The sequence below is a fragment of the Culex quinquefasciatus genome, chromosome 2 (assembly GCF_015732765.1).
Source record: "Culex quinquefasciatus strain JHB chromosome 2, VPISU_Cqui_1.0_pri_paternal, whole genome shotgun sequence".
Classification (NCBI taxonomy): Eukaryota; Metazoa; Arthropoda; class Insecta; order Diptera; family Culicidae; genus Culex; species Culex quinquefasciatus.
In genome coordinates this window covers 112927523-112949410 of record NC_051862.1, presented here as the reverse complement: position 1 = coordinate 112949410, position 21888 = coordinate 112927523, and the positions used below count along the sequence as shown (strand labels likewise).

General features: G+C 42.1%; 1 protein-coding gene and 1 long non-coding RNA gene across 3 annotated transcripts in view; one reads left to right on the top strand and one right to left on the bottom strand.

The window, feature by feature from the left end:
- LOC6045799 (myosin light chain kinase, smooth muscle) overlaps nt 1-21888 on the bottom strand; it is a 184963-nt gene that overhangs the window by 9503 nt on the left and 153572 nt on the right. For both annotated transcript variants that reach the window (XM_038251763.1, XM_038251764.1), the window contains exons 3-8: nt 14440-14743; nt 14095-14385; nt 13723-13994; nt 13006-13666; nt 12703-12871; nt 12376-12644 (exon numbers count right to left, since the gene is read on the bottom strand). In XM_038251763.1, coding sequence (XP_038107691.1) covers nt 12376-12644; nt 12703-12871; nt 13006-13666; nt 13723-13994; nt 14095-14385; nt 14440-14743 — 1966 coding nt within the window. The remainder of the gene's footprint in view (nt 1-12375; nt 12645-12702; nt 12872-13005; nt 13667-13722; nt 13995-14094; nt 14386-14439; nt 14744-21888) is intronic.
- On the top strand, nt 19708-20507 carry LOC119766652. Its single transcript, XR_005277030.1, has 4 exons — nt 19708-19818; nt 19877-19980; nt 20039-20132; nt 20227-20507. It is a non-coding gene; the product is annotated as an uncharacterized LOC119766652 (long non-coding RNA).

Here is a 21888-nt window from a genome sequence, read left to right as displayed (position 1 = left end):
ATCCGTCACTGGGAAAATCATCACAAGTCCAAAGAGGTGCCCAAATACACGGATTTGGTCGAGTTCTTAAGAAGCCAGTGCTCGATTCTCCAGGCGGTCAAATCCAACAACCCTGAGGTGAAGAAGCAGAAGTTTACAACAGGTCACGCGTTTGTGCAGGCGAAGCAACAACATCAACAGCAACAGCGTAGGTGTCCGTTCTGTAAGGAGTATCCTCATTCAGCTTTTAGGTGCCAGAAGTTTCAGCAAATGACTGTCCAAGAACGTTACGAAGCAGTCAAGCGAAACGGGCTGTGCTTGAATTGTTTGTCGCCGTTGCATCTGATTCGGAACTGTACAAGTGGGAGCTGTAGGCATTGTAGGCAGAAACATCATACTATGCTGCACATCGGATCAACGAATAGTGGAGCAGCATCAGCGGTGCAGCATAACGGTTCCTCCGTCCCACCCTCACAGAATCGAACACAGAACAACACACAGACACAGCCAACTGGCCAAACCCAACACAACCAACCCACTCAGAACAACCGACCATCACAATCACTTTCCATAGCAAGCACAAATTCGCAAACACAACCACCTAACACCACAGGTCGCCCCTCCCCCTCGAACGCAATTGCATTATCAACTACAACCGAACAACCATACCGCCAAGTTCTGCTCTCAACGGCCGTAGTGCGTCTTACTGATCGCTACGGAAACACTCAATACGCGAGAGCCCTGCTGGACTCTTGCTCGGAATACTGTTTCATCACGACGAACCTTGCCCAAAAGTTGAAGCTGGTCGAAGCTGCCAGCTGCCTGTCTGTCGCAGGCATCGGAGGTTCGGTGGTACAGTCAACGAAGGTCGTAGAAGCAACAGTATTTCCGCGATCTCTGCGTATCTCGCCGTACTCGGACAACATTCAGCTGCACGTGCTGCCGAAGCTCACGTCTAGACTTCCAACTGAGAAGATCAACGTGCAACAGCTGAACATTCCAGATGATCTCATGCTCGCGGACCCCGAGTTTTACAAGCCTGGTCCGATTGACATCATCTTAGGCGCAGAGTTCTACTACGATCTACTGGCAGATGGAAGATTGAAGCTCTCAGACGAAGGACCCACACTTCAGCATACCGTGCTAGGTTGGGTAGTTTCCGGCAGGATTCCCAGCAGCTACAGCAACATTCCGAAAACGCTTGCGTATTCCTGTCACAACGTCGACCTACGAGAGCTAGTCAGCAGATTTTGGGATTTGGAGTCTTGCAACACCCGGAGCGCACACTCCGTAGAGGAGTCGATGTGCGAGGAGATTTTTGCGAAAACAACAGTTCGAGATGCAGAAGGCAGATTTGTAGTTCAGCTGCCGAAGAAGGATTACGTGATGGAAAGATTAGGGGACTCCAAGGACATCGCTCTGAAACGGTTGGAAGGCATGGAACGTCGGTTCGCAGTGAACAGCACGCTAAAAACACTGTACACCGAGTTCATTCAGGAATATCTAGCCATGGGACACATGGTGGAAGTGCCAGAAGATGATACCGCTCAGCGCACGTACTTTTACCTCACCACGCCGTTTTAAGACCGGAGAGCACAACAACAAAACTCAGAGTCGTCTTTGACGCCTCTTGCCGCACAACTACGGGTGTTTCGCTGAACGACGGACTGATGGTTGGACCAGTCGTCCAGGACGATCTGTTGCCGATCATTCTACGGTTCCGTTGCTGGAAGTACGCGCTGGTTGCGGATGTAGCGAAAATGTATCGTATGGTGCGGATGGACGAAGCAGATCAACCTCTTCAACGTATTTGGTGGCGTGACAACCCTAGCGATCCAGCCAAGGCCTACCAGTTGACCACAGTAACCTATGGCACTGCGTCGGCGCCTTACTTGGCCACCAAATGTCTCCAGCAGCTATCCGTAATCGGACAAGAAAGCCATCCCTTGGCGGCGAAAGTCGTAGGGAGATTTTTATGTTGATGATCTTCTGTCGGGAGCAGCAACCATCGACAATGGAATAGCGCTCGTCGAGGAACTTGTGGATCTTCTGGACACGGTGGGTTTTACCCTACGAAAGTGGACTTCGAACAGTTCAGAGATTTTGGAAACAATTCCGCCAGAGCTTAGGGATGAACGGAATATTTTGGAGTTGGATTCATCTTCGTCGTTCGTCAAAACGCTAGGATTGATTTGGGAGCCCAGCACGGACAGCTTCCGATTCAAGGCACCGAAGTGGAAATCGGAATCGCCAATCACCAAGAAGGTTGTTCTCTCGGACACCGCGAGCATTTTTGATCCAGTTGGACTCATCGGACCTGTTGTCGTGCAGGCTAAAATATTCATCCAGAAGCTTTGGCAGGAGAAGTACGGTTGGGATCAAACCCTGGCAGAGGACCATCGAAACTACTGGTTGGAATATCGTCGGAATCTGATGGCGTTGGATACACTCCGTATTCCCCGTTGGATTGGTTTTAGTGGATGCTTGGCAAGCGTACAGTTTCACGGTTTCTGTGATGCTTCACAACAAGCTTACGGAGCTTGTCTGTACCTGCGAGCAGTTCAGGTCGACGGACTGATCACGCTGCACTTGATCACGTCGAAGTCCAGAGTTGCGCCTCTTGAAGACCTAGCTCGAAAGAAGAAGAAGCGTGACATCACTCTACTCGAACTATCAGCAGCACTACTGCTCTGTCATCTCTATGACCTGGTCCGTCGTAGCATTCAGCAGGAGATTCAAGCATTTTTCTGGACGGACTCGATGATAGTGCTATGTTGGTTAGCTTCACTTCCGTCCCGCTGGAAACCGTTTGTCGCTAACAGGGTCTCGGAGATCCAACACGTCACCGTAGACGGCGTGTGGTCTCACATCGCCGGAGTAGACAATCCCGCTGATATCATTTCACGTGGTTGTACCCCGGCCGAGTTGCTGTACAATCCAGAATGGTACGGTCGTCTGCAATATTTACTTTTGGAACAAGAACAGTGGCCAAAGCTCGGCAACCGCGCACCAGAGTCAGAGCTCGCTTTGAAGGAGGAGAGATCTACAGTTTCGTTGCCCGCTCGAGCCCGTACACCGAACGAACTCTTTTCTCTGCGTTCCAACTACCACGAGCTCATCCGTCTGGTCGCGTGGGTTCGTCGCTTTGCGCATAACGCCAGACATACAAATCGAGATTGCCGGAGAACTGGAGAATTGTCGCACGTGGAGCTACGAGAAGCATTGACGTTTTTGATTCGGGTGGCACAAACAGAAAGTTTTCCCGAAGAAGTAGCGGATTTGACCAAGAAGAAGCCGATTCAACCCTCATCGAAGCTTCTTGCGCTCAACCCTCGGCTGATAGATGGAGTAATGCGCGTCGGCGGCCGGCTGATGAACGCACCAGTTCCTGAGAGTCGCAAGCACCCGATCATCCTGCATCATCAGCACCCATTCACCAAGATCGTGATGTCGTACTACCATTGGATGCTATATCACGCCGGTCAGCAGCTGCTGATCGCCGCAGTACGAGGGAAGTATTGGCCAACGAACATTCGAAGTCTGGCTCGCCAGACGATCCATCGGTGCGTAGACTGCTTCAAGACCAAGCCACGTGTGCACGAGCAGCTCATGGCTGACTTGCCGTCGGTACGCGTCTGTCCTGCAGCAGCTTTTCAGAAGGTCGGAGTAGACTTTTGCGGACCGTTCTACATCCGATGCCCAATTCGGCGCAGTGTACCGGTCAAGTGCTTTGTGGCAATTTTTGTCTGTTTGGTCACGAAGGCGGTTCACATGGAAGTAGTAGCAGATTTGTCAACCCAGGCGTTCCTGGCCGCGTTCAAACGTTTCGTGGCCATCCGAGGAAAACCACAGCTTGTCATGTGTGACAACGCTACCAACTTTGTAGGAGCAAATCGAGAACTGCAGAAGCTACTTCAACAGTTGCTCGATCAGCTTGCACAGCACACGATAGTACGCACCGCAGAGGAAGATGGGATAGAATTCAAGTTCATTCCGCCCCGCTCCCCCAACTTTGGTGGGTTGTGGGAGGCGGCGGTAAAATCATTCAAGGCACATTTCCGCAAAACGATAGGCAGCAGAACGTTGACGTACGACGAGTTGCACACCGTAGTCCAGCAAATAGCAGCAATTCTCAACTCGCGTCCATTAACTCCGCTGAGTAACGATCCGGACGATTTCGACGCTTTAACGCCCGGACACTTTTTGACTGGACGGCCGCTCGCTGCTGTTCCAGAGCCTGATCTTCAAGAGATCCCAGAGAATCGGTTAGCGCTGTGGCAGAGAACTCAAGCGTTCGTACAGCAGATTTGGAGAAAGTGGAAGACTGAGTACCTGTCGAACCTGCAGAACAGAACCAGATGGACGAAACAGCGGGACAACATCAAGATCGGAACCATGGTCCTACTTAAGGAGGACAATCTGCCCCCGCTCAAGTGGAAGTTAGCACGCGTAGTAGCAGTCTACAAGGGCTCGGACGACAACATTCGAGTAGTAACCGTCCGCACCCAAGATGGCAAATTCGACAGGAGCATCTCCAAGATCTGTGTCCTCCCGATTCAGGACAACATCGACGAAGCAGCTGACGAGAACTAGAAGTGGTAAATCCCACGAACGTGTCTGTGCGGCGCGCAAGTCATGACGGTCGGCGCTACCTTATCGGTCACGTTTCGTTGGGTACAAGCGTGTCGGAGTGGTAATTCCCACTAGTTGTGGCTGTGCGGAGCGCAAGTCATGACAGCCGGCGCTACCTTATCGGTCACCCTATGTAGGGTTCACCCACACAATTTGCAACCTTTTTGATGTCCAACCCGATCACGCCCGTGATACGGAGAACCAATTTTGAACAAACTCGCCCAACCCCAAGTCCAAGCTTTCCACATCAATCGAATTGGTTATGGTTGCCCTAGTCTCGTATCGTCAAGCATGTTTTATCTCTGGTTTCGGTGCATGGTAACAAACGCAAATGATAAGCCCTAAATCGCCTCAAAATCAAGCAGCAAGACAACACAGAACACTCAGCCCGGCAGCGGACGCGTTGCTTGGCCAGCTGATTCTGTACTCGACCGACAAACGGAAGGATTGATCACCCGGACGTTCACGGTCATCGCAGTATCAGCGCAGTAGAACCTTTGGACAGCACATCAGCGGCGTACCAGTCGTCGTCAACGTTGCTGGAGGCGGCTGCGGAGGCCTCCACGGCCTCCGTTCCAGGCAAGTTGTTTCCATTTACTTAATTTCGTGGTAAAAAGCGGGTTTCTCATCCGCAGCAATCGTCACCATCGACACCACCTGGCATCCAGCACTGCTGGCGTGTGCATCAACGTAGAACTCCAGTGCATCGGCCAGTGCACTCGAGCGTAGCAGAGCATCGTAGAAGACACCAACAACACCTAGAACCAGTTCAGCAAGCAGAACCAACCGTAGAAGTACCGTCGCAGTACTGTAGCAGTCGCAGCACTCGTAACAACCTTGATGGGTTGTATCGCAGCAGGCCTTGCCTCAAGATCGGTGCAAAAGAACAAGAGAAGAAAAGCCTTAGGCATTGTGTAGAGCTCGCACAGTGATAACAAACAAATCTTTTTATAGAACACTCACACTTAGATACTAGAAACCAAAACAAAATGATAACAGTGCCGTATGAAATTTGTGTATAGGTTTAGGTTTGAAAAGCATGGCCTTTCAAGGCGGCCGGCATGTTTAGGCTTAAGGTATTAGTTAGGTTTAGAACCCCTGATCTGTGGATGATGTTCCTCTTTCTATCGCGATCGCTTTTATTGTATTTAACCCCACTGATAAAAGGCACGATCGATAGCGATCGGTCAGTTGCCACGCACACTACCTTTAGCTTGACCCGTGATAGCGCGAGAATATCAGAGCAGCTTTAGTAGTGTACCGACCACGCGCGCAAGAACATCTACGCGATCCTCGATCAGTGTCGTTCGACACCAAATAAAATTAGTGGTTTGCCCCAATAAAACGTGTTTTGCGCAATAAAGTGTAGTTTATCGTAAACGCCGCGTGTGTTGGATTTTTGGCCCGAAAAGGGTGAAACTGGGGTTGAAAACCCCCCGAAGACTGTCTTCACCGTGAGAACGTGCGTGTGCCGGAAAACGAACGTCTCCGCCGATCCGAACGACGTCGTCCGCTTGCGTCCTCCCCAGCTGGTCCGCGGTAAGAACTGTACACACATATTTTGACGTACATATTATAAATTGAGGTTCAAAAAATCCTAGGAGTTTTTTTTCAGATATTATCCTACTTATTTTGAGATTCTCTGTCTATTACAACTAAAACCAAAACATGTTCTCACTCTCATTAAAAAAATATGACTGAATCAAAATTTGTGATAGAACTCATGTGTCCCTGTTCACCCAAGATAAGGGCACACAGTTACAATTAGCTCCATGTTGTTGTGGATTTTGTTAGGGGAGCTTTAACCTTATGGGTCATTTGCTCTCGAATTGACTCAATATAAAACATCGAGTACCTCTTAATAAAAATATTAAAGCACATGTGTAACTACACAGAAAAAAAATATGTAAATTTCCACGTCATGTAAACTATGTTTTCAATGTAAACTTCGAATCTGTAGAATTGAAATTGTATGTAAATTGCCAAATCAGATGTAAAAAGCGATCATGTAAAATCTATTTGCATGTAATTAACAAATCTCATGTAAATACAATAGATTTTGCAAATTATAAAAAGATCTGAATCATGTAAATCTTGAATAAGATGTTAAAAATGTATCAATGTAATTTTGAAACATATGTAAATTTCCCAAATAATTGTTGTTTATCGAGTGACAGCAAATCAAAACAAAACAGTTGCTGTTAGGGAGCGGTCGTTTTAAAGTGGTTTTAATTGAATGCGCTTGCATTAATACGGTAATCGGGAATGTTTCTGGTCCACAGTGTTCTTGAGCTCCGGTTTAGGACAATTAGATGTTTGGTAAGTGTTGAAAAGATTGAAGTTAAGAAAGTGTCGGCTTTGAGCAAATGCTTCACAAATTGAAATTTAATAAGCGTCTTCTTACCGTAGAGGAAGTCTACACCAAACTTATCAGATCAGATGAACCGTTTTCTGTGACCACCGGAACGTCCACTCCCAACAGCTGATGTGCAATTCCAGCGGCATTTGTTTGGATATTCAGCATGCATGCATGTCCGCCGGAAAAGATTCACCAAGAGCAGCGACACTTCTCGATCAGTTTCTTCCGGTAAAGCTAGATGGACCATAATTGTGAGTTCAGATTCTTCTCGGTAAAAATCGGTTTACGGATGGAATCTCTTATGGCAATGTCAAGTCTGGCATGACGCATGACCAGCTTGACAGTTAATTGGTTCTTTAAAATTTTCTGCTTTATGGAATTGTTTCAGAAAAACTTTTTAAATTATGTTCTTTGCACGGCAGCATTTTGTTCCTGCTAGATTTTAACACTTGCTTGACAGTTCGAGCTGGGTGCGCAAGGCCAACTTCCCTGTGACTGAAACTGTCAAGACCAAAATCTGCAGCAAATCAAACCGCGGAATGTCCAGTTCTAGCAAAACATTGTAATAGGCCGAAGCCGAAGTGTAAACAAAGAATCTATACTGCTCGTTCCTAATGTAAACATCAACTGATGTGAGCAGGATAGACTCTTTGTTTACACTTCGGCTTCGACGCCATTACAATGTATTGCATGAGTTAAAGATTGGCCAATGCTTGACAGATTCAAATGCGCTTCACACCAACTCACTAACCGCCCTTGTTTAGAGCAGTACTGAATTGGCATGCCCAGCAAGTTTTGATTTCTAAAAACATTTTTTGCATGCATAAAAAATACATAAAGTCTAAAAAAACTAATTTGGCTTGAATGAAGTAGGGCGTTAAAAACTTATTATTGAACTAATTTAAGCTAAATAATGTAATTGGGCCAAAGACCAAGAGTGTAAACAATCAGTCTATCCTTCTCACGTCAGTAGGAGCGAGTTGGATGGACTATTTGTTTACACTTCGGCTTTAGCCTCATAACATTGTTTAGCTTGAATTTACTTCTAAAATGTATTCAAAATAATTTGCCATCGTTTTAAAAATATAACAAGAGACACATATTTTTCTGCCTATTCACATTGTTTGGCTTAAAGTAGCCTACAGACTTTTTCTAAAAAAAAAAAATATCTGCCAGACTTGCAGACTTTGCTGACACGATGAACTGGATGAACCCAGCCGCGGCGTCCGCTACGGCCGGGAAACGTCAAAACAAACCGCAATCTCAACAAAGCAATCGAAAAATCTTGTGCGCATCAGTTTTTTTATGGTTTTTGTAGTTTATCTTCAAAAAAAGGTAAGTTTGCTGTTGAAATTGGAATCAATTTGAAAATGGTTAAAGAATAACGTTTAATTTAGGACTTTTCACTGCTTAGTGAAGTGATTAGGAGGGGTTTCCGAGAGCTGTTTTTAATGTTTGCTGTTTGCGATTTCGACAGGCTGTAGTCCCGTGTCACGAACATTTCGAGGGTTTGGTGAGCGATCAGCGCACTCTTCCTGGAACCGACGTTGCTGATGCTCAAAGATTCGCCCGGAAACAGCAAAGTCCTAGAAGTCCAACGAAAACACAACATACCGGTTGAGATAATGGCCAAGTTGCAGGTTTACTTCCGGATTTGTCGAGCCTCCTTTATTCGCTACCACTGCAGCCACCAGTTTAAGGGTTATGACGTAAGTATGTTAAATTCTATTGATCTTCTCAACAATAATAACTGTTGATTTTACAGAAATCATCAACATCCTGGACAGTAGTCGCTGTAAATTCCTACTTTGGCATTGAACCAACAATTAGTCAACTTTCCTGTCGTGTACCGCAAGGACGGGTAACGACAAAGTACGACAAATCTGAAAACGAACGGAACGTTCGGATAGTCCAGTAGCGTGCACACCATCAAAATGGAGGACTGGTTTGGTGGTCAGAAGGCTCGCGCCGGAAGTCAATCGTAGGACCTCCCTGTACGTCATCGGGGACCAGATCTTACGACGTCTTCGGCGTCAGTAACACCTGCAGAGTTAATTAAGGTTAGTAAGTTTGTTTAATTGAGTTGTGCCTTCTTGCGATACCTCAGTCGACGTTGCACAACATGATTATTCATGTTCCGCAATGGCGACCAGGCCACGTCCGTTCTTTTCTTACCCAGGCATAATTAGTTTAACTGGTGGAGAACAAACCTAAGGACAACCTGCTGCTGAAGAACTAAGTTTTCTCGAGCTTTCAGAACCGCACGCTGGACGACATATCGGCATGTACTCTGTACAGCACATTAATTTGAAGGTGCAGCATTTCTACAGTAGTATCCTTGTAAGTGTGTTCCCCAGTCTTAATGTCACTTTAATAATCAATCTGATTTATAGTTGAATTTGGATTTCATTGCTCCGTTGAATCTTGAATCTGAATATCGATGTTTGTGTGCTCACTTGTAGCATCAAAGTCGGAATTTCAACAACCATAGTACAAGGGAGCACACACGCAACGATAGTGTACTAGATTCTGGATTCAACGGAGCAAAAAAAAATTTTTTGTTTGGTAAGTTTACATTAGTTTCATTGGAAAATTACACGATTTCTCATTTTTTGGATTGAATCGTTTACAATGAAAAACATGTAAATTTCCGATGAATCTAATGTAAATATACATCATTTATCATGATACCTTTTGGTACATGATAAAAAATGTAAATTTACAGGAATATTTTTTTCTGTGTACTTCTCCATCCTCTGCTTAATTTGTTCTCCTATGTACCAGTAAACTTTTACAACATTTGAACCAAAACCCCTTATGAATGAAAGTAATTAAAATGATTATTTAACCTTTAAAAATAATCTAGAATGTTCCAAATATATTTTCAAGCACATTTCACTGCGATCAGATTCGTTTTTATGGTAAACGAAAACTGGTTCTAGATAAAATCTGAAAACACAATACTAGATTTCGCCCTGGGCGAAAATTGGATCTCATGTTTTTTCATGACCCCAGAAATCGCCCTCTTTATTTTATTGAAATAACCTTTGGTAAACGTTTAAAACAGGTAAATCACTAGATTTTCATGAAATTCAGACATACAGTGAACTAATTAATTATTCATTTGCATTATTTTCGGACAAAATGAGTTGTTTTCCTCATTAACATTATTACCCGCTGTAGTCTAAATTGACAAAATATGGCGGCTGCAGTAAGGCTTTTTGAAAAGCTTATAAAAACATAATAAACAAAAGATATTCATTAGGAAAGTTTCAATTAGTACTAGAAATGAATGAATATGTAAACCTGCATTATAAATTCAACCAAAAAACGGTATGAGTTTGCTAAATACAGATTAAATCCAGTAGGTGGGCGAAAACTGGAGCAGGGCGAAAACTGGGTCCTCTACCCTATGTTACGTAAAAATGTCCGGGGAATCCGATAAAAATAGGGTAGAGGACCCAGTTTTCGCCTGCTTTAGTTTTCGCCCACCTACTGGATTTAATCTGTATTCAGTTAACTTATACCATTTTTTGGTTGAATTTATTATGCAGGTTTGCATATTCATTCATTTCTAGCTCTAATTGAAACATTCCTAGTGAATTACTATTGTTTATTAGGTTTTAAAAACATTTAAAAAAAGCCTTATTGCAGCCGCCATATTTTTGTCAATTCCGACTACAGTGGGTAATAATGTAAATGAGGGAAAACAACTCATTTCGTCCGAAAATAATGTATCTGAATAATTTATTGCTTCACTGCATGTCTGAATTTCATGAAAATATAGTGATTTACCTGTTTCAAAAGTTTACCAAAGGTTATTTCAATAAAATAAAGTGGGCGATTATTGGGGTCATGAAAAAACATGAGATCCAATTTTCGTCCAGGGCGAAATCTAGTATTGTGTTTTCAAATTTTAGCTAGAACCAGTTTTCGTTTACCATAAAAACTTTTCTAATCGCAGCGAAATGTGCTTGAAAATATTTTTGGATCATTCCAGATTATTTTTAAAGGTTAACTATTTATTTTATTTTATTTCATTCATCATGGTGTTTTGGTAAAAACATCAGTTCAAAAATTAACCTAAACTCAGATATGGGACACCTAGCTCAAACGGGGTAAGAGTTTACTGGTACATTGTAGAACAAATTAAGTAAAGGAGGAATTGAAGTTACACAACATCTTTAAAAATAGCACATGTGCTAAATATTTGTATTTAAGAGGTACTCGAAGTTTTCTATTGAGTCAATTCGGGAGCGAACATGGAACTAATTGTAACTGTGTGCCCTTATCTTGGGTGAATAGGGACACATGAGTTCTATTAGGAATTTTGATTAAGTCATATTTTTTATGAGTGCGAACATGTTGTGGTTTTAGTTAGAACCTCAAAATTAGTGGAATATCTGTTAAAAAAAACAACTAGGGTTTTTGAATTTCAATTTAAAAATATTACAACAAAATTGTTCACATCAATGAAATTGAGCTTCGGGAACATATTGTGTATCAATAGGAGAACATATTTACTTAGTTTTGAGCCATAATTTTATTTGATTTCTTGATTTTTGTCGTGGGCGAAAACTGGTTCCAAGGGTGGGCGAAAATTGGATTTAGGGGGGCGAAAATAGGCACTTCAGAGTACTTTATTAAAACGCAAAATTTCAACAAAAATGAACTTGTAAATGATAAAAACCTTGTGGAAACTTAAAAGCAAATAGTTTGTCAAAGTTTTACAACAAATAGAACCGAAAACCATAAATTTTCATTGAATTCTTGTCAAATTTCTATGATTCCCACTATAAAGTGGGCGATTTCTGGGTCCTCTACCCTATTTCCCGATATAGGCTCTTTGGTCCAGACACCGTCAAAACGGCATTTTGAAGTTTCATACGCCCTTTTCATATGATATGCTAGATTTTTGAAACTTCTTACTATTTTTCTTTGAAAAGCCAACTTATCACCTTTAATTTGCGTATAAGACAATTGAAATCGGTTAAAATGACGAGGAGTTATGATTTTTCGGAAAAAGTGGTTTTTGCGAAAATCGACGAAAATTGCCATTTTCCAGACCACCCTAACACGGCGTAGGTCACCCTAATGGCCAAACAAAAAAAAAAAATACGGGTCGAATTATTTCGGCCAAGGAACCCCCAGAAAAATTTTGAGCCCGATCCGAGCACTTTTGTTTTTTTCCATGCTGTTTTCGTGGGGAATTGCTGTATATAAAGTTGTAAAGTTTGAAGAAGTTTGCGAAATTGTGTAAGAGGGGAAGGATATTAAAAAAAAACAAAAATTATTTTTTCTTAATGTAGATTCAGGGTTCTGGGTGGATGGCGTGATTGAGTTTCTATACGTTTCTATATAAAGTTTGTTTGATCGTAATTAAGCAAAATTTAAGCGGTACGTACCTGCCATTTTCTCCTAATGATAAACTTTTTTAACTTGTTTGTGCATATTTTTGATTTTCCTAAATAGTCATTATCAAGTGATAACCATTTTGTATGGAGGCACTGTGTTGGCGATAGTCTATCCTCTTTACGATATTGCAATAATCCAGAGATAAAGTCTTTAGCTTCATTTGTAACAATTTGAAAGGCATCGTCGTCGAAATCATACTCTGCGCCTGTTATGTTATTGAATGTATCGACGTCATTTTCGCCCATAAATGGCGACAAGCCTATTTAACATAATTTAAAATATAAAAAAAATCTTCAAAGTTACTACCCATAACAGACCTGATAACAAAACGTAACAGATAACTCCAATGCTCCACATATCGGATTGAAGTCCTATAGGCTCGTAGTTAATAATTTCTGGTGGCACGAACTCTGCCGTTCCCAGCAAAACTCTAACTGAAGTGTCTGGTGATAAACGTTGGGCCAAACCAAAATCAATAATTTTTATCTGAAAAGATCAGTTTCTAAAATGTTTGCCATAAAGCACTGTTATGCCCCTGTTTACATACATTACATAATTTACAATTTAAATCTTAATCTTTCAGACACTGTTTATACTTCACAAGAATGGAACAATCTTACCTCGTGGCTGCTCCGCGTTTTACACATTATATTTTCCGGTTTCAAATCCAAATGAACTATTCGAAGGTTATGCATATACTGCACTCCTTCGCAAATTTGACGAATAAAAATCACGCAATCTTTTTCAGTTAGCGTAAAATCATCCGCTACTACTCGCTCAAATAGCTCGCCACCGCTTATGAACTCTACAATCATGACTGTTTCTCGTGAGCCTTCAAAACATTCATATAAATGTAGTAACTTGGCATGCTGAAGTGATTTCATTATCGCAATCTCTTCTCGTACTTTCGTTTTGTCGACCATTTTTATACATTTGATTAGTTTTGCGGCATAAACATGATTCGATTCAATGTCACGTGCTTTGTAAACTACCCCAAATCTTCCTCGGCCCAGCTCTTCCATAAGTTCATATTTTGATTTGAAATCCTCACAACAACGAATGGAAAAATCATTGTTTGATGCGACAATATTGTTTGTATTACACACCGGAAGAGTAACATTTGCACTTGGTGCACCAGGATCGCTACATCCATGAATATTTTTGGCTCTTACCCGGAACCGATATGTTTTTGCAGGAATCATATTGGAAAAAGTATATCCTAACGAATCCAATATTGTTGCGACTTCAGACCACTCATTGTCCTCGCTTTGCATCTCAAGTCTGAAATATTTGATTGATTAGTTAATTTACAAAAAAAAAAAAAAAAAAAAACTTACATGAAGCCAAGAATCATACATCCTCCATCATAATGAGGTCCACACCATGTTATATGCACGTTGTTTTCTGTTATCGTTACCAATGGAGTTCCACTAGGAGGGTCAGGAGGACCTTCAACAGCAACTGATGCAGACAGTATTTCACTTCCAATGGAATTGATTATTTGTATTGAATATTTTCCACTTTGGTTGGCATTTATATTTTGCACAAGTAATGAAGAATATCCAGGCATTGATGTTGTTATAACGTTTTTGTCATCAATAGGTCTTCCCTAGAAATAAAATAAGAGAATGGTAATTTCGAAATTCTATTCACCAGATAACATATGTACTTAAAAACATCCTTTTCCAATTAAAAGGAAGGTCACTTACCGCTCGCAACCAAAGAACGTGGGGATCAGGCTTGCCACAGAAAAATGATTCAAGAACCAGGTTTTGACCATTCAAAACAACTTGATCTTCAAAAGCTGTTAAGAAAGTTGGTTTGATGTGTTCATTATTTTGTTGGTAATTTTTGGTAGGCACTATTGATAAAAATGTTGAAGCAGTTGCCGTTATTCCATTATTGCTAAGTAAATTAGCAGTGCATCGAATTTCTCCATTGTGCTTTATGTTTAAATTAGACAGATAAAGTGTGTGAATTCCATCTGATTTTGTGGTAGCCTGTAACATAGTTAAAGCAAATTACGAATTCCAAAATAAATCAATCACAAGTACCATAGTATTAGTTAAAAGATCGATATCTATTCCACATAAACTCCATATGACTTTGCAAAAAGTTGGTATCACATGGGCACACACTACTATACTTCCTCCAGACGGTATTGTATACGATTGCGGAAAATTTAAAATTTGCGGCACATTCAAGATATTGCATGTTTTTTCCTCTAAAATCTTAACAGAACATTTAGATATACATTTACCACCAATGGAATGTACTACACAAGCATAAATAGCTGAATCCATTACAAAAGAATCATTAATTTGTAGTTCCAGCACTCCGTGGCCATGGTCAGCATATCTGCAACAAGATAAAAGGTGATTTTATTTCTGTGGGCAAGCTGTGCACATCCACTGATGAACGGATATGATACCAGGATCAAATTTTGTTCAATTTTGAAGCTAGAGATCACATGCATCATCTACATTCAGAATGGCGCAGTAGTCTATCGCGCGCATGATTTTTCTAATTAAAGGCGATAGATACATCTACTAGGTTCGAGGGTTAGACAAAGAATGACAAGCTTTAAGGGCAGCTCCACCGCAAGGACCAAACTGCGTTGCAAAGCTAATTTGGTCCCTTCGTCAAGCCCACCGCAGTACTTGTGCGAGAGCTCAACCGTGTTCATCCGAATCTAAACAAAACTCAGGTTTGCCCCGGGATCTAATGGGAGCAAATCATCTGACGGATGGTTTTTTCAAGCAAAACAACAGATTGTAAACAAAGAGTTTATCCTGCTCACGTCAGTAAATGTTTACATTAGGAGTGTTGCTTGTTTTTTCGATTTCAATTCTTAGGGGAGATATTTTCCCTCCTGTGCTGCAAGTTTACGCATGAAAAATGACTTTTGGCAATCTGGGGTGATGCAGTTTAGCATGTCGCGTTGGGGCAGTGTTTGATTAATTTTGGTAATCGCATTGTCGATCTTCTGCCGGACATTTGAAAAAGTATTTTGTATTGCGTGAAATATGGATTTGAAAACAAGCCAGCTATCCTGCTCATACTAATGGTACGTTCGTTTGAAGAGCCGGTGCGGTACTGAGTGCCGCACTCGTCGGTGCCAGTTTTGGTTCAATCGAACGTCATTTGTCAGTGTGCTTGGAACTCGCATGAAACTGAAAAAATATCGAGTGTGGCACTAGAGTTTCAGTTCCAAGATGGCGGTGAAACTCGTGCGGAACTAGCGCGAGTTTCTTCAAAGAAACACTTTGACAGCTCTGAGTGCGGCACTCAGTGTGGCACTAGCCATCAAACGAACGTACCATAAATGTAAACCTTCACTGACGTGAGCAAGATCGACTGAATGTTTACAAATCCAAATTTACTCAATTGTTTTGCTTAAATTATAATGAAATGGGATTGAATCGTGGATTGAATACATGAGCATGAGCATGAGCATGAGAGATCACCCATGGTTGCCCCTCCGTTGCTGAACAGAACCGTAATATCCTTTCAGCACTACTGATTATATGCTTCGACAATCTAGTGGTGTTTCCCTTATCAACAGCATGTATGAATGCGCTGAAAAGATAAAACACCATGATTGCTAAAGCTAGATCAGTTGCGAATAGGTAACAGTCATTGGCCACCAACGGCGCCCGCCATGTCAGTTTGTAGATCTCGATTTTAAGGGACGGGAATGTTAGTTAGCGCAGGTTGCTACTAGGGCAGCTGATTTACTCTGTGCTTACACCCCACAAGCGCCAGGAACCTGTAAATTTGTTAGTAGGATAGGGTGTTTGGTCAGGATTCATCATAGAAGATGATGATGCGACCCAAAATCATAGTGTTTGTTGAAAGGTATTATGTTTTATTCTCAAGGCAAGCAATCGGATGCTGCGGATGAGACATTTCCCGTTTATCGGCTGCTAACTTTTAATTGAAATGGTTTAATCTTAGACAGCCGGCTGTGGAAAGATAGAACCAAAATTATTTGTAATTAAATGATGAAGGATTTAACAGTCTGACTTTTAATTGAGATGTTTTTACGAGTTTTAAATGATTAATGTTTAGTGGGGTACTGATTTACAAAGCGAACGACGAGTTACGATGCTTATCGGGCTGAAATGGTATGATAAGGTTTTGTTGTTATTGCACACCGACGACGAACGCGAAAAAACCCTGCGACCCGACCGAAAGGCATCGCAAATAAGACTGGCTCAATTGTCATCGATGACAACCAGAACCAGCCGAACCTTTACACACATACACGCACGCGAAAAAAGAACGAAAAAACATACCGACGACGAACGCGAAAAAACACGACCCGACGGAAAGGCATCGCAATTCAAACTGAGGAAATGGAGAGAAAGAAAATAACATAAAAAATAAAACCTAATCACATAAAACCAATCACCCCATGCTCACAAATAGCAACACAAAAGAGACGAAAATTACCACGAAAAAACAGGACTGCGCGTCCCAAGAAGCACTGCACTTTTGATGGCATTAATCAATTATTATGCCCAATCACCCCATGCACACAAAGAACGACACAAAAAAGACGAAAATTATCACGAGAAAACAGGACTGCGCGTCCCAAGAAGCACTGCACTTTTTCATACCTATCTAGGGATTTAAATATAGTATTAATTCAACCGCGATTCTCCAGAAATTCTCCGTCGGCGTGCCTTCCGATCAACGGTGATGTAGGAAGGGCTTCATTCATTAAAATTATTTTATATCATAAGCCTTAAAACATATCCGTCGACGTGCCTTCCGATCCTCGATGATATGGAAAGGACTTAATCCAGCAATACGACTTGCTTGTCTCAAAAAACAAAAATCGGTTCGTTTCTATCGAAAACTATATAAAGAGAACAAAAATAAAATTCATCGGCCAACGAACGCGCGAACAAAAAATAAATGAAAAAAGAAGAAGAAGAAATCCAATCACCCCATGTACACAAATAGCGACACAAAAGAGACGAAAAAAGAAAACGAAAAAACAGAACTGCGCGTCCACACAGGCACCGCACTACTGATGCCATTATTTAATTATAATGACCAATCACCCCATGCACTCGAACAGCGACACAAAAGAGACGGAAAATAGCACGAAAAAACAGGACTGAGCGTCCACACAGGCACCGCACTACTGATGCCATTATTTAATTATAATGACCTATCACCCCATGCACTCGAACAGCGACACAAAAGAGACGGAAAATAGCACGAAAAAACAGGACTGAGCGTCCACACAGGCACCGCACTACTGATGCCATTATTTAATTATAATGACCAATCACCCCATGCACTCGAACAGCGACACAAAAGAGACGGAAAATAGCACGAAAAAACAGGACTGAGCGTCCACACAGGCACCGCACTACTGATGCCATTATTTAATTATAATGACCAATCACCCCATGCACTCGAACAGCGACACAAAAGAGACGGAAAATAGCACGAAAAAACAGGACTGAGCGTCCACACAGGCACCGCACTACTGATGCCATTATTTAATTATAATGACCAATCACCCCATGCACTCGAACAGCGACACAAAAGAGACGGAAAATAGCACGAAAAAACAGGACTGAGCGTCCACACAGGCACCGCACTACTGATGCCATTATTTAATTATAATGACCAATCACCCCATGCACTCGAACAGCGACACAAAAGAGACGGAAAATAGCACGAAAAAACAGGACTGAGCGTCCACACAGGCACCGCACTACTGATCATTGAATCGTGGATTGAATACAGCACACAAACGTTTAAAATGTTGCATTTTTTCTGACAAAACAAAATTTTGATACTGTCCGGGTACTTAGCCTGATGGTTAAGCGATCTGCCTTCCAAGCAGACGATCAGGGATCGAATCCTGCCCGGTCACCTCGTCACCGATTTTTCGGTGGCAACTAGACCCCCTTGCTCCCTCTGGGAGCACCAGAACCCCGGTAATTAATTACCAAAACACACACGCACGCCGCTCCCCCCCCCCTAAAACTAGATAGTGGTGGTTGAGTGCAAACAGGACGGGAAGATGACCAACCAACCACACCACAACGCGTTAATAAGGAAGGAAGACTGACTCTAAGAAGACCCCCTGGAGATCATCATTATCCATCATGGACAAGAACAATAGATCTCGAGATCTATAAATAGAGGCACGGCTCCGTGATGGCAAGGCCGATTGAGCCAGTTAGGGTATAGGTTAAGATAGAGGACAAAGAATAAAAAATTGATAAACTATAGTCAAACCCAAACCACATTCTTCAGTTAAGTGCGTTTGGGTCAACTAAACCAACAACAATGTTTATCTCCCTTTGCGATCAGCTATTGTTTAACGGGAGCGGTCGTGGCTGAATGGGTACGATGTTCGCTTCATAAGCGAATGGTTCTGGGTTCGATACCCATCTGCTCCCAACGAGAAAGTTCTGGGCTCATTGAATTTGGAATTAATGAAAAAACATGAAGCTCACGACGGGGTTCGATCCCCTGTCCTTATGATTGGCAAGCAAAATGCTTTCCATTTAACCGTGGAGCATTGGAAGCTTGAGGAGGAATTAGACTGGTATAGTTGAATCCTAGAATCGGCCAAAGAATCAAATTGAATGCAAGTTGAACATCAGAACTCAAACAAGATTGCATGCAAGATTGCAAGCGAAGTTGAAATTGAATCTAAAAATACCTCGCTATAAATAGCCTGGGCGACTGATAGAATTCATCCAATAAGAGAGGAGAAGAATTGAAAGCTTGTCACCTGCTAAGTATAACTTGCGACAGTGTTTGTACCACCGTTACCCTGATCTGATCTCAAGGCAATTTAAATGGGGTTATTCCAATTATATTTATAAACCACTACACTCACATCAGCACAACAGAACCCATCATCGTAAAGGTCAACTATTGCCAATTGGTAGTTGATCGTGTGTTGCATACGCAAGTCCGAACACACATGAAAGGCTCATCGGAGACAACTTCACTTATCTCTTATCACGCATCTTGTGTTCTCACGAGATTGGGCTCGAGAGGGTAAAACGACCACAGGCCGATCAATGAAAGTCTACTACTCCAAACTGTTTCTACGGCGGTAAATTGCTGATAATCATGTTACGACTAAATCATCGTCAATATGAACCAGTGACAATAGCTCAATTGGACCAAGAACGTGGGACATCGAAGCAAATCATTGAACCGGTACAACTCTACTGTTTTCCTGCACTAGTAACCCTATCACCCAACCACTCACTCTCGCTGATAACAGTTCGCGTTCGTGCTGTGGTGAATTACGTGCCTGAGGAACAAACTCGATAAAATCAAACACAAACGCAAGATCGTTACCAGTTGCGTGTTAACCATAAAGGAGATCGCCACGTTCGAAAAACTATTTGTGTGAAGTGCCACTTTCTGATCTCACTCGTGACGTAAGGAATTTAGTCAGTGTTTGATTTCCACTTAATCACATTTGCCTCAACTATCTAGTGCTGATCTAGGGTCAGTTAACCGAAGCGGCCAAGCCATCGTGCCGCTGGATTGAGCAAGAAAGGAGGGATTGCCGGCTAGGCAAGTGTGATCGTTGAGCGAAGGTTGGTGTAGGATAGTGCGTGGGTGGTGAAGCGTGTTCTAATCTTGTGAATTCGACAGCTGAGGACGCGAGGAAGGGGACACTACCTGGATCTGGATTCTTCGAGGGACGTAATGGCGCTGGAGTAGTTCCGCCATGAGGATTAAGAGATCGGTATGGATTCTTTTGTGCATTTTACTCCAATGGAGAATTGCTACCCGTCCATGTTCGCTATTGTTACATACAACCCTTTCGATCCCGTGTGTAGGCCTATATTCTATTTTCACATTTTTGTGAAATGGCGGGTGTGCGGCGTGCCAAGTGCGCTGCCTGGTCGTCCCGCACGATGTCTAGCTGGTATGCTGTACGGACCAGACCTGGTCGAGGCCGGGAATGAACCATCCGGATGGTCAACCAAGCATTGCGCCGAGGGATACACACCTACACTGACATACACTACAACACCTAGGATTAGTACCGCCAAATAGTGAGTAAGTTCGCCATTTAGTTTTAAGTACGTCTGGGGGAAAAAGTTTAATAAAAGCCATGAAGGCCATTTTGGCCAATTTCTTGTAAAATAGCGGCATTTCTTTTGTTTTGGGTGATGGATGGACTAATGGTTGTCTAGTCATTTTTGCGCTAGACCACGAACCTGTTTCCGGCTATATTAAATAGATCCAATATTTCCACAAACGTCCAAAGGAGTGATTAATCTTAATTGTCTCATGCGGCTAAAAATTAGCTTATGACAAATGGCGCCCAACGCAAATAAGTGTTTAGCGGCTACGACTAGTGACAATAACTTCGTCCATTTTGAATCATCCTCTTATGAAAAGAAGTGTTCTTCTTTTTCTAAAGAAAATGGCTTTGCTTCGCGGCTTTGTTAACTTTAGTATACAGAAATTTTTACAATTGTACTTATAATTTATTCCTTATTTTCCAGCTATGTCTGTTGTAATCCAACAGTAACTATCAAGACTCAGTCGATGAAAACATGTGCAAATGGATTGCTTCTAAAAACTCAATTCTTCTATGAACAACTCCATCTTTAAACATCTTTAACAATTCTTCAGTTGGAACGCTAGCAAATTCACCACTTGGAATTGTAAATTCGGTTAATTACTTTACTTCGTGTTTACAAATGCATATATAACTCATAAAATGTAACAAAAAGTGAAGATTGTTATTTTTAATAATATTTAGTATTTATCAAGCATGCATTTTTCTTTTTCAAATACGTAGCCATTTAAAATTAGTGAGAAATGAATCATAGGCCGATTCTCGAAATCCTCGTAAGTGATAAAAGTTAATTTCAGAAAATTCAAGTTTAGGGAGCGAATATTTTATTAATCAAACATGGCGGTTTCATCGGGAGATTATGAAATTCATGGTGCAGAAGAAGAAGAAGAAGAACCAATTATGAAAATTTCGAAAATGAGCGATCAACAAAGGAAAAGGCTCACATTATCGCCTAAATTTAGAAACAAATTGAATGCAGTTTTTGCAAGAAAAGTAGTTGATGTGGAAAATCAATCAAAAAAAGAAGAAAAAGATAGGTTGAAAGTTTCTAGCCAGCCGTACCCACCGAACCAGGTGGAACGGACGAAACAAGATGAGAATGAAAAATCTTTACCTCCTGGCAAACCGTACCCACCGAAACAGGTGAATCGGATGAAGAGTAATTCGAATGCGTCAAAGATTCCTGACCCACCGTGCCCTCCCTCGGAGGAGAATCGGATGGAATCAAAATCAGATTATAATATAAAAGAGGTTCCTGGTCAGTCGTACCCATCGGAACAGATGGATCGAACGGAACCTGGTTTCAAACAGGATTCGAAGAAAAGCAACTATTTGAATAGAGTTCCTGGCCAGTCGTACCCATCGAACCAGGTGGATCGAACGGAACATAGATCGAAACATAAGAGCGTTT